Source organism: Seriola lalandi, unplaced genomic scaffold (assembly GCF_002814215.2).
Source record: "Seriola lalandi dorsalis isolate HSWRI2012SDOR001 ecotype SW California unplaced genomic scaffold, Sedor1 jcf7180002054853, whole genome shotgun sequence".
Classification (NCBI taxonomy): domain Eukaryota; kingdom Metazoa; phylum Chordata; class Actinopteri; order Carangiformes; family Carangidae; genus Seriola; species Seriola lalandi.
Genome location: NW_019525406.1, coordinates 36,494 through 49,445, shown reverse-complemented (window position 1 = coordinate 49,445; position 12,952 = coordinate 36,494). Strand labels below are relative to the sequence as shown.

General features: G+C 42.9%; 2 protein-coding genes across 3 annotated transcripts in view; one reads left to right on the top strand and one right to left on the bottom strand.

Annotated features, from left to right (window-relative positions):
- The first annotated feature begins 2,882 nt into the window (after positions 1-2,882).
- Positions 2,883-9,387, top strand: irf5 (interferon regulatory factor 5). Of its 2 annotated transcripts, none has more exons than XM_087179553.1 (9): positions 2,883-3,132; positions 3,584-3,793; positions 4,746-4,932; positions 5,248-5,273; positions 5,362-5,389; positions 5,479-5,847; positions 6,534-6,917; positions 7,000-7,118; positions 7,297-9,387. In XM_087179553.1, exons 2-9 carry the CDS (start codon positions 3,620-3,622, stop codon positions 7,483-7,485), a joined length of 1,476 nt encoding a protein of 491 aa, XP_087035679.1. In that variant the 5' UTR covers positions 2,883-3,132; positions 3,584-3,619; the 3' UTR covers positions 7,486-9,387. The 2 variants fall into 2 exon arrangements, with proteins under 2 accessions (XP_087035679.1, XP_023282917.1); XM_023427149.2 differs by having other exon boundaries at positions 6,528-6,917.
- A 1-nt stretch (position 9,388) lies between these two features.
- The window catches only part of tnpo3 (transportin 3), an 11,757-nt gene continuing 8,193 nt past the window's right edge, over positions 9,389-12,952 (bottom strand). The window contains exons 14-23 of the mRNA XM_023427148.2: positions 12,545-12,621; positions 12,387-12,447; positions 12,106-12,246; positions 11,886-12,002; positions 11,638-11,732; positions 11,399-11,555; positions 11,072-11,239; positions 10,856-10,968; positions 10,097-10,180; positions 9,389-10,014 (exon numbers count right to left, since the gene is read on the bottom strand). Of these exons, the coding sequence (XP_023282916.1) occupies positions 10,120-10,180; positions 10,856-10,968; positions 11,072-11,239; positions 11,399-11,555; positions 11,638-11,732; positions 11,886-12,002; positions 12,106-12,246; positions 12,387-12,447; positions 12,545-12,621 (990 nt within the window). The 3' untranslated portion in view covers positions 9,389-10,014; positions 10,097-10,119. The remainder of the gene's footprint in view (positions 10,015-10,096; positions 10,181-10,855; positions 10,969-11,071; positions 11,240-11,398; positions 11,556-11,637; positions 11,733-11,885; positions 12,003-12,105; positions 12,247-12,386; positions 12,448-12,544; positions 12,622-12,952) is intronic.

The following is a 12,952-nucleotide window of genomic DNA, read 5'->3' as shown; positions in this document are numbered from 1 at the left end:
ACGCACGTTTTGATGTATATATTACCGGGGTTTTCTCAAAGCTGTGGGACAAGTTACGCGCCGAAATTTGGCGGAAGAATAATAAACCCGAAACAGAATATTAATAGATGCCTCGGAGCTGAGCACCCGTGGCACTAAATATGTGATGGGTAGACTGTGTGCTGTGTAGTATAGCCCCGCCCCAGCCCAACAGGCACCAAATTAAAACATCATGTTGGTCGTGTGCAACTTGAACAAAGTGTATGAGAATGATATAACGTACGCCATCTGCAATGCATGACAAATATGATCATATCGGCCGATCTCACTCATAGATGATCCTATCGGGGGCAAAAAACATGATCACGGCATCCCTACTTCCTGTCATGTTGACTTCCTGTCTGCTGCTGTTGATCAGTGTCTGATGATTACAAATAAAAACATTGATAATCTGTGAGGATCAGAGTTGTTTCTATTTTCCAGTTGATCAGATTTAAAAAGATAAAAACTGGTTTTGTATGTGAGTGTTAAAATTGTGATCAGCTGTTTGTATGTGTTTCTGTCTTCTGAGGGCTAACAGTCAGGTTGCTAGCAGGACTAAACATAAAATGGTGGATATATATGAGTTAAAATCTGTTGAAAAATCCCAAGAAAATTTCATCATGAATACTATGACTTTTTGAGGCCCTAATATACTGTGACATTATGCCTAACTATACTATGGCTTTTTTTATGTCTTCCAATACTATGATTTCATGATTTCCTATACTATAACTTTACGACTTTCTTTACTATTACTTAATGCCTTACTGTAATATGACTTTTTTATGCCTTACTATCTGACGTTTTTGACGTTTTTATGCCTTACCATATTATGACATTTTTATGCCTTTACATACTATGATGTTTTTTAATGTTTTTTATGTCTTACTATACTATGACTTTTTATGCCTTACTATGCTATGATTTTTTTATAGCCTTTTATACCTAAATATACTATGGTTTATCCCTTACTATACCATGACGTTTTTATGACTTTTTAAACCTTAATATACTATAACTTTTTATGACTTTTTATGCCTTACTATACTATTTTATGTGCTATACTATGATGTTTTATGCCTTTTTATACTATGACTTTTTATGCTTTACCCTACTATGACGTTTTTATGAAGACTCTAGAATTAAACTACTCAAAAAGTCAGTGGAAAATTACTCTCTTCTCCAATTTGAAAAACAGGAGAAGATGGGTGATGCCCCTGAAACGTGGGCCAACCCCCCAGGGAATAAAACAGTCGTGGTCAATTCACACATGGCTCTAAGTCATCTACTCAAAGCCCAAAGCCAGGCTCTGTAGCTATGTAAACTCTTAGCTCTAAGCTGCTAGCAACAAACCCAAGGCTCTTAGCCATTTTTGCACTTGATAATTATGTCTGCCTCCTTTATTCTTTCTTTGCCACGTGCTCCAAGTAACATTATTTTTGTTTACATGCGAGATCTTTTATTTTTATAAGCCAAGTCAAGACCAACTGAACCAAAACAACAGAAGTGCCTCAGAGTAATTTTGTAACTTTTAATTATTATCAAGTTTTCCTTTTTGAAGGTTTTTGACACATTAGAGTCATCTGTCTTCTTCTTCTTCTTCAGAGCACATGTGAACACAAACACCTGAGGAAACACCTGAATAAGTAATAAGCAACATCTTCAGCAACTTGAATGTGACACATCGACAGCGTCATGGCACCTTCATACATGAACATCAACACACACTCAACATGTTCATATTCACATACAAGAACACACCCTGTATGAAGAGGATATATATCATGTGTCTCCAGGTTTTCAAACCTCACCTCTCTCTGTACAGATGGAGCTTCACAGCAGTCAGGTGTTTGCTTCTCTCACAGTAAATAGTTGTTTTTGTAAATCACTGACTCCACCCACCTGAGATCAGTTCAGTCAGTCTGCAGCGCCTCCTGCTGGTCACCACGTAAAACATCACGTAACATGCATCATGGTGTTTTGGAGGGGGGTTATATTTGTTCATATGTTTATATTTGGTTATATAAGTTAACATTTATTTACATGTTTATATTTGTTTATATGTTTATATATGTTTACATGTTTGTATGTGTTTATATATGTTCATAGTTGTTTATATGTTCATATTTGTTCACATGTTAATATTTGTTAATATTTGTTTATATTTATTTCAAATTTTTTAAGCTAAAGTCTGTGCTGACGAACTCAGTGTAAACAACCGGTCAGGTTAGACACTGGTTTAATTAGTGTTAGTAGTTAGTTAATTGTTAGTGTTTGTAGGTTACTCAGTCAACATTATTGATCATTAGTCAATATTATTGATTATCTAAGTTTTTTTCATTCTTAGTTTCCGTTAGCGGCGGAAGGAGGAAGGGAGGAACCTAAAGTAGACCGACTGTAAGTGGCCACCAGAGCCTGTTCTGTAAAAACTCTTTCAGACTGTGAAGTCACCTGTGGAGGGACGTAACACACCGGAAACTATCTGATACACCTTCACAATAAATCCCTGGCCACGCCTCCACCTTATTTTTCACGACCATTTCTTCCAGTTAGATGTTAGAGCATGAATGAGGTCAAACCCACGTAGCAGTGACAGTAACTGTAATCAATACAGATTTAAATCATGTGTTTGTTTAATAACTGACTTTGTCGTCGCATTTCTTCTTTTCACATTGGGCTTCTTCCTCCTCCAACATTCAGCCAATCCCCGCACAGATTCCTGCTTCCTGACTTTATAATTATTTGACAAAAACACATGACTTTATTCTAAAAATCAAACTACCGTTAAAATAACCAACGAAGCTTTTATTTTGTTAGTAGTGAACTGTCGGACAGGAAGTAGTACTGATTGTGTCAGACCTGACTGTGGTCTGATACGGATCGCCGAGCCCCATCAGGTTTCTCTTTTTCTTTTCTGGTTCTTTTCACTTTTCTGTCCGAGATTCTGTTTGTTTGTTTGTTTTGTTTGTTTGTTTGTTTGTTTGTTTGTTTGTTCGTTTATTAGTTAGTTAGTTAGTTAGTTAGTTAGTTCGTTTGTTGATGTCACCGTAACGCGGCAGAGGATTAAGGTCTGAACCCGCGAATGTTTGACGACTCACGAATCAGGATCAGGTGAGTCCATCACTAAAATCACTACACACACGCACGCACGCACGCGCGCGCGCTCAGTTACTCTAATTAAACACAGATCAAGTTTCTCAGGACCACATAGATCCGGATTAGAGATCTGTTCTGATGTGGTCTGTATTGATCTGAGGTCTTAGACCAGGACTATGACTCATTGACTTCCCAAAACTTTTAAGGAACAAAAACAGGTTGAAGCAGATTCATGTGACAGAAAACTTTATTTAAATCTCAGATCAGGACAGAGACTGGTCACAGATCAGTGTGGATCTCTGAGGACCAGTTTTATAAAGTTATGGATTTAATAATACTGAAGGTCACAGGACACCGTTACCATGGCAACACAGCCACAAATAAATTCATATTTCTCACATGTTTTATTCATGAAGCAGTGCAGTGATGTGTGCTGTGAGTTGAACCTGTTCTCCTGTTCACCCAGTGCTCCCAGCCCCCCCCCGCCCGCCTAGCCCCGACCATGAGCATCCAGCCTCGGAGGATCCGTCTGAAGCCCTGGCTTCTAGCTCAGGTGAACAGTGGCAGGTATCCTGGTCTACAGTGGCTCAGTCCCGACCACCGACTCTTCCAGATCCCCTGGAAACACGCTACACGCCACACACCAACGTCAGATGAAGAGAACACCATTTTCAAGGTCTGAACATCACCACGATCAGCTGATTAAAACAACTGATCATTAATGTCATTAACAGTGTGACGCTGAAGCGGCCTGTTGATTGTTATTTAAGACAGAAGCCTTATTGATTATTAATTAGGACGCAGGGGATTCATCAATATTGTTCAGTGACTGAAAAATGAAAGAAGAGTCTGAGAGAGTGACGCAACAAACAGACGATTGACCATGACAACGATGATGGCCAAATATGATCATATATGATGTGTCAGGGTCCAGCTTGTTCAGGTTCAGTCGGCCCGGGTTCACTCGGTTCAGGTTCCGTCAGTCGAGGTTGAGTCAGTTCGGGTCTAGCCGGTCCAGGTTCAGTCAGTCCAGGTCCACTCGGTCCAGGTCCAGCTGGTCTGGGCTCAGTCGGTCCAGGTTCAGTCAGTCCGGTTCCAGCTGGACCGGGTTCAGTTGTTGTGGTTTGATTTCATTCAGTTCATCAGTGAAACCTTTTTTTGAAGTTTGGATCTAAACAATGAAACCTGTAGGAGACACATTTTTATCTGGATGATCAGCTTCAGCAATGAAAAATCAATAAAACAAGAAAATAAAATATGTTTTCATGAAAATAAAACATTGACACAGTTAATGAAAGCAAAGCCGCTCCTCAGTTTCATTTCAGTTTCTCAATAATGGCCATGTTGAACTTTACTGATGTCACTTCCTCTTTTCTGCTTCTGCTTTTATTTCCCTCAATTTAAAATGGTTCCATTGAACCTTTTAAGATGATTTTACGTGTCCACTTCTTTTTAGCTGGTATTTTTGTTTTACTTTGTCTTAAGATTGTTGAAATAAAACAACAGGACAGAGCAAGATCTGCTGCTGTTTTTTATAGTTTGTTACTTGAGTAAAATCACACTCTTTACATTAAATATATATATGTAAATCTATGCACATGCTGTAAACGCTGCTCTGTGTCTTCCAGGCATGGGCTCTGGAGACAGGAAAATACCAGGAAGGTGTGGATGAACCCGACCCAGCCAAGTGGAAAGCAAACCTTCGATGTGCTCTGAACAAGAGCAGAGAGTTTCAGCTGAAGTATGACGGCACTAAAGAGACTCCGGTCCAACCGTACAAGATCTACGAGGTCTGCGAGCAGCTGGGGAACCCAGGTGATCCTTACTGTAACCATCTCATACCTGTGCAGGGGTGAACTTCCTGTTCTCAGTGAGTTTTACTGTTCTGAGAAGAGTTTACTCAACTTTTACCACCAACTTATTCAGCGTCTTCTTTATCGTGTCGTCATAACTCTTCATAAAAACTTGAAGATTCTGATCAAAACCAGAAACAATAGGAAAGTTTTAACTTGAGCAACATTATATAACCAGTCAGCTGACTGTCCCAGTGAAGATTTTAAATGATAAAAATGAAGGATCACACAGGGTTGAACTACCTGCTGTTGAGTCTGACTGTGGTTTTTGTTTCAGACGGTGTCGATGAGGAGGAGGAGGAGGTGAGGAAGAAAAAGTGTAGGAATCTATAGTACAGCCTCTTCACATTTTATCACCTGACTGATGAAAACTTCCCTGTTTTATTCTCAGATGCCGAACCTGATGGACCTTACCATCAGTGAGAAAAACTTCCTGCAAGTCTCCATGGAAACAATTTTGATGATTGATGATGTCATGATGCAATGTAATGATGTAATGTCTCTTCAGACCCCAGGATCAATGACCCCTCCTCCTTCAGCTCCTTCTCGGCTTGTTCAGAAGTGAAACAGTTCAGTCTATCTTCCAGTGGGACATTTCGACCTCCTCATGTGATCCCGATGCCCCTCCTCCCTGACAGAGTCCTCCCCATGACCTCTGACCTTCAGGCTCAGGGTCAGATGGTGGATCAGGGGAGCTTCGTCCATCCTGCAGGACTCTCTAACGGGCTCCAGGACGTGAACTCTCTACCCCCCTCGGCTTCCTCTGCTGCCCCCGGGCCAGACCTAATGGAGTCCAGCAGCATGGGAGGCATGGAGACCCAGGGGGATCCTCAGAACCACCAACCCTGCAAGTATGATCTGCTGAGCAGCATCCCATGTGAGTGCAATCTCTAACCTTTCACCCTTAACCAGTGACCTCCCTAACCCTGTTTGGGTTTTACTGATGATTTACATTCAAAAGATTTAGTCTCTGCATCCAGTGAAGAGGTATTCATGGGTCCACAAGGTTTTACTCAGCTGGCAGGATGTTCAGGTAACTGGTCTCCATCTTGAAGACAAAGGATGTGTCAGGTTAACATCAGGGTAACTTCAAGTTAACTTCAGGTTAACAGGTCTGTCTGGAGCTTCTCCTCCACAAACCCTCAGCTGCACTAAAGATCTTACTGATTTCTCTCTGTCTCTACCATTAACTTCTATTTGCTTTGAGCTCAGAATAATCCAGCAACACGCAGCAAAGCCTCTGAATCAGACATTCTGATTGGCTCCCACTGGAGCCAATAGGGTTGTCTGACTGAGAAACGTGACACTACTCGACACCAACAAAGTTGGTGGATGAGAATCGATCAATACTTATACTGATGGAATAAGCAATGAAGAACCAAACCTTTTCTAACTTTATGTGTTAGTTTACCAACTGAAGTAAATGACAGTGACTTTAGAGCGACTTAATTTTTATTACAATTACATTTTTCACACTGAACATCTCAACAATCCAATGACAGTCCGTGTCTCGGAGTCGCCGTAGTAACAGTCTGCTCTCTCTCTCTCTTGCCGTAGTAACAGATCTGGACCTAAAGTTCCAGTACAGGGGCAGGACCATGGGCTCTCTGACTGTCAGTAACCCTCAGGGCTGCCGGCTGTACTATGGACACCTGGAACCAACACCGGAGCAGGTGGACTTGTTTGGACCCATCAACCTGCAGCAGGTCCTGTTCCCAGGTACGTCTGAGATCCAGAATCAGAAGCAGCGGTTTTACACCGAGGCCCTGCTGGATGTGATGGACAGAGGTCTGATCCTGGAGATCTGTGAACAAGACATCTATGCTATCCGCCTCTGTCAATGTAAGGTGTTCTGGTCTGGACCAGGCATGCCCGAACAGGGTCCACCAAATCCCATGGAGAGGGAAAAGAAGATCAAAGTGTTCAGCCTCAATGACTTCCTGCAAGGTAACGAGTTTGAATGCTCTGCTCTGAAGGTTTAGTCTCTCCACTTCTGAGCCTCATGTTCAAATAAACGTTCTGTCCTCAGGACTGATCCTGTTCCAGAAAGGTGAAGCTCCGAATCCTCCACCCTTTGAGATCTACTTCTGTTTTGGGGAGGACTGGCCCGACAAGAAACCCAAAGAGAAGAAACTCATCATGGTCCAGGTCAGCAGGCTGGTCTCCGAGTCTATCAAAAAGATTCATACTGCACATTTGAATGTGATCATTGGGGGGCACTAAACCAGTTTTGGTGACTGTGGAAAGGTTTTGGTTGTTTTGACAAATTTCCTGCAGTAACATGGTTGTTGTGGTTATCCAGTTTTAACCTGGTTGCTGTCCTCAGGTGGTTCCTGTGGTGGCTCGGATCCTGACTGAGATGTTCTCTGGAGAACTCAGCTGGTCCACAGACAGCATCCGACTACAGATCTCAAACCCTGACGTGAAGGACCAGACAGTGGAGCAGTTTAAAGAGCTGCAGAGGCTCCTGCAGAGCCAACACATCCAGGGGCCCTGGACCCCCAACGTGTCCTGATCAAACGCATCCAGGGGATGACCATCAGCCCCAGAACGTGTAGAGGTTCCGGAGGACCTGAGACGAATAGTTAATCCACTTCCTCTCCAGAGTCCCTGTACCCTCCAGGTGTTTGTATTAACCTCTGAACTGGTCCTTTAATTAACCTTTCACACTGTGAAGTCCTGATGACTTCATGTCAATGCTGCTCTACAGCATCTGGTAAAGATTATTGATGATTGATCAAAACTGATCAGAACAAAGATTATTTCAAAGATACACTTTTCATCCGGTTTGTTTAACTGATCTCGAGTTAAAAAAAATGTTTCATCAGTTGATCTAAGCTCAGTTTTACAGGAAGTGAAACAGATGTTTCCTCTGTGTGAGCTAACACTGTTGAACTGAGTTATCCTCTGACATGTTCAGTGACCACCATTTTGTTTTACATTATGTAACTAAGTTCAGGATTTCAATAAACACCGCTGCAGTATTCTTTCAGACTGCACGTAGTTTTAATTGATGAAACAGGTCTTTACTGTGATCTGGTCCTCAGCACTCAGTCCAGATCCATTTCATTATTTGGTTCCACAGACAAACTGCAGAAAACATTTTTGTGCTCAGTGGATGAAGCTTTCAGATGTTAGTGACCTCCTGACTTTTCCTTCACGACAAGAAAGTAGAGCTGATCGATTAGCAATCGGGTCGATGAGTCAAACAATCAGATGTCAGTATTTTCAGTTTTCTTGTTTTCTGTCTCTGGCTTTTGGACTGTTGGTCAGACAAATCGACATTTGAAGGCTAGAAACTGTGATAGCATTTGACTCTATTTACAAACAATTTATAAACTAAATGACTGGGAACAATTGGTTGATAAATCAATTAAAATGATCATTAGTTGCAGTTTCACAAGAAAAAGAGAACACAAGTGTCCTGAATGCAACATTTCTTCATTTACTGTGAATATTGCTGTTTTGACTTTAATGATTCCACAATTGTTTATGATCAAGACAAACTGTAAGAAAACATAAATCATCAGGATGTTTGTTCTGTAGTGAGGATGAAATCCACGTTTCTGTCTGGATCACTGACAACTTTAAAGTCAGGACAGGATGAAATGTTTCTGCTTTGGTTCGGTTTCTCAGGACGTGGTCTGGTCTCTCTGCTGGCCCAGGTCCAAGTATCAGGTGACCACAAACAAAAAAAACAGCTTGACCAGAACTCTTAGATGGGGTCTCCGCAGATAAAGATCAAAACAAAGGACAGAGGTGAAATGATGACATCACATTACGTAGAGGGCAGCAGTGACATCACCTGTTCAGATTCATCAGATGGTGTAAGATAAAGTGAAGACACCTGAACATATTGTGGTTCTCCAGTCTGCCTCTCTACATCTGATCTAATGATTGATTCTTGAATCAACGTCTGGATTTCATCTGCTTCTCACTTTGAGAAAATCTGGTTGATAACAGGAAATATGTAAAACAACCATCAGCTGGTTACCCTGGTAACATGGATATGGGAGGCCTAATGAATAAACGGGTGCTGGGACAAGCAGTTGAGCAGTAAAACGCCTTCCACACTAAACTGGAATAGTTTGGGTTTTGGACTGTTGGTCACCTTAAATATGTTTCATAGTTACTTTAGACTAAATAGAACTTAATAGAAAGACAAATGCCTGATACTGAATGACACCATCTTATAAACACTGAATGAAAACACTTGTAAACACTGTAATGAAATCTCACCTGTGTGACTTTCAGATGCCGTCTCCTAATTCTGATCCACCAAACCTGAAAAGGTGCCACTGTGAAAATCTGCAGTGTGTCTTTGTTCATCAGCCACAGGGGGGCAGTAATGAGTCAGGTGGCGCTCAGTGCACCCGCCCGTCTCCCAGGGTTAACACATTAAAACACTGAACCATCACTTTGTTGTTTCAGCTGTTTTTTTTATTGTTTACAACAAGGCTACATCACCGATGATGTCATGGTGTCAGTCTCTCCGTCTCATTACCCAGAGTTCCCTCTGTCTCACTTTGTGGAAAAACAACTAAAATTCAACCAAAGTTAAAAAGGTCAAAGGTGACGCCAAATCCTCCAGCATTACGCCTCCTCAGGCAGCCGCTCAGCCAAAAGCATCATGGGAAATGTTTGGCTTTTTTTATGGCACGGACAATAAACATCACGACCAAAGTCCCAAAAATAAATCTTCTCTTAAAAACTGTTGACCAGGCACATCCTCTGATTTATCACTAGTGAAGATCCAATAGGACTGATCTGCATCAGTTCACTTTGTGAACTCCTCCCGGTCTTGACCCCGCCCACCTGACACCTGCTGCAGGTGAGCTCAGGTGAGCTCAGGGGTTGCGGGAGAGGACTCAGTCTGTCCAATCAGTCCTCACTCTGTCAGTCTTTCAGAGTGATTCGTCCCGTTTCACATTCAAAGTCCCTCCATCATCATCTTCATTTTCTCCATCTTCATCCCTTTGGATCCTCGTCTGCAGTCGCAGCTTTTTGCCGTCACCTCTGAATGTTGGTCAACAAAACATTTAACCTGAAGAGGGAAAGTTCAAGTTCAGTATATGATGTTGATTCTCCTGGAAGAATAAAGTTACCTGTGTTGTATGATTATTTACCTGGTGTTGTGTGAAGGTTGCAGCTATCGGAACAGTCTGGTGAACTCTCTGATGGCCCAACACACCTGTTTACACTCCTCAGCACTGAAGAGAAGAAACAACAGTTTGACAACAGGGCTACTGCTAGGCTAGTGGACTGTGAAAGACACGGTTACTATCACAGAGAGTCCGTCATGTGTGTCTTTCATGTGAAGTTTGTATTTCTGCAGGTGTTGCTATTTGATCAGTGTTAGAATTTGGGTTGAATCAGATGTTTGTCACTATAAAACTGTCAGATTAAAACATTCCCCTCCTGTAGTTCAGTGTGTTCAGGTAAACTCAGGTGTCACCTGATTTCAAGTCTGAACCCGCCATAAGAACTCCAGTTTTACTGCATTCCACCTTCACATTGACGAGTCTCAACAGAAAGCTGTCATAAGCCTCAGGCTGCTAAAACGACCAATCAGCACACTTAGAAAACCAAGCAACACGTCCAAAGCTGTTTAAAACGTCCTTCATGCCTCAGTCTCTCCTGACCCTGAATGCCTCACAATCTCCCCACCTGCCCCTGAATGCCTCACAGTCTCTCATGTCCCTGAATGCCTCACAATCTCCCCACATGTCCCTGAATGCCTCACGTCTCTCCATCTGAATAATCCCATGATCTCCTGTCCACTGGATCACCTGCTGGATATTTGATTTGACTCATGTTGGAGATGAAGTCAAATGATTACAGGGTCAGTGAGACGTCAGCTGCTGTTGTTGCTGCAGGTGACTCACCTGGTGACCTGCTTGTGGAAGTCAGTCAGCTGTTTGTGAGTGACGGTCACAGCTCCTCCTGTCGTCTCCTTTGGTAAACCTTTCAGAGCGTTTTCTAACCAGCGACAGAATGTCTGAAATGACACACAGAGGTTACAGCACAGTCAGGAACCGCAGGTACACCTAACTGACACACCTAACTGACACACCTGAGCAGGTGTTGGCGTGTTTACTCACAGGTCTGTCAAACACCATGACCTCCCACAGCACCTCGGCCACGTCAGGCAGCGTGTATGGCGGGAGACAGAAACAACACGAGTGCATGAGCTGAGTGACGAGCTGCTGACCGTGCTGCTCCATGGCCTGACCAATCAGCTGCTTCCTCACCTCAAAGTCCTCCTCGTGCTGCAGTGAGACAGACAGGTGAGAGGAGAGACAGACAAGAGACAGATAGACAGGTGAGAGACAGACATTAAACTGATGTCCCTGATGAACAGACTCTTGAACCCTGGTCTGTTCCTACAGTGTCATATTCAGTCTCTGTCTCTGTCCTGGTGGACTCACATCGTTGGCGACCCCAGTATGGATCAGGTCTCGGACAAACTTCATGACGCTGCAGTTGGCGTCTCGGTGGTCCAATGAGGTGGCGGCGATCGCACACTGGATGATGTGAACGATGATGCTGCTGCTGAGTAAAGTGACAGGACTCCTCTGCACAAACCTGAGAACACATACAGGTAGACACAGGTGAGCCTCAGCAGGTGACCCTCAGCAGGTAAACAGTATCTGTTCAGGTGACTCACCTGGTGGCCAGTCTGAACAGGTCGTCCACGGTGTCGGGATGATTCCTCAAACCGTTTGGTTGCTCCAGCAGCTGGAAAGTTGGCATACACAGAGCCTGGAGGAGGAAGAGGTCATTGTCATCGTCATCATCATCATCATCAACATCATACAGTCAGCCTGAATCACAGCTCAGCCAAAGTCTCTTGTTTGTGAGTGGGAGAGCAGGTGTGAACAGGTGAGTGTAGCTGGAGAACAGGTGTATTATTACCTGTAACATGTCGAGTAGTCCCTGCCTACAGCCCTCCTCCATGCCATACTCATCTACCAGGATGCTGCCCAGGTACAGAAAGCAGGAGTGTGGATACACCTGGTATACACTCACCATCTGATGACAACAAATAGCGAATCAGGAAACACTTGAAAAGGAAAAGGTAATTTAAGTGTTCATTAGGCACAGGTGCAGGTGTGTCAGTCCAGGAGTGTCTCACCTGAGTCACAAGTGGCTGCAGCAGGGAGGCGGAGCCTTTCCCAACACATCGAACAGCGAACCTGAGACAGCGACAGCATCGCTCCACGATCCTGTTATCAGCCTGATGAGTGTTCAGGGTGTCCGAAAGCACCGGCCAGATCTACAGGTGAGTCGCGGGACACAAATATGATCTACAGGTGAGTTATGGTTATTTATTAATAAAATACTTTTTATGTGTAAATATTAAAATGAGCCTTCCAGGTAAACCACATGTGAAACAGGTGAGACCAGGTGTTTTACCTCCTGGATGACTTTCTGACAAGGGTGAGTCTGTCCGTTCTCTACAATGGGGTTTGTGTGTCTGAGGAAAAACAAACAACACCTTTCACCTTCAGTGTTTGTTCATTTGAATCCAGTTTGAAAAATTTGACTACAGGTAAATGAACAGGTGAACTCACCTGAAGATAACAGCCAGTCTGTCAAGCCAGACGGTGGGATCAGCTGATTTACCATTTGTGGATTCTTCTGCCAGAAGCTGAAACAACATCAACATGAAACCTGGTTTTAGTTTCATCGTTTTCTCTTTTGTTGTTAACTAAACATACATCCTGAGTGTGAGTTAAACAACACACGACAACACCTGTCATCCCGTGTTAACAAAACTATAGCTTGACTTTTCCTCAGTATATGCTTTTGATGTTTTTCTGAAGCCTAGAAGGTATTAAAATAAAATACACAAGATTTCGGAGCTTGTATTCCTCTGACCGCTGTGGCCAGAGGAATTATAACATATTTGCATTTTGCAGCTTTTGCCTGTCTATGTTTGTCACTGTTTATTGTTTTCATTTAACATTACATTTTTATAT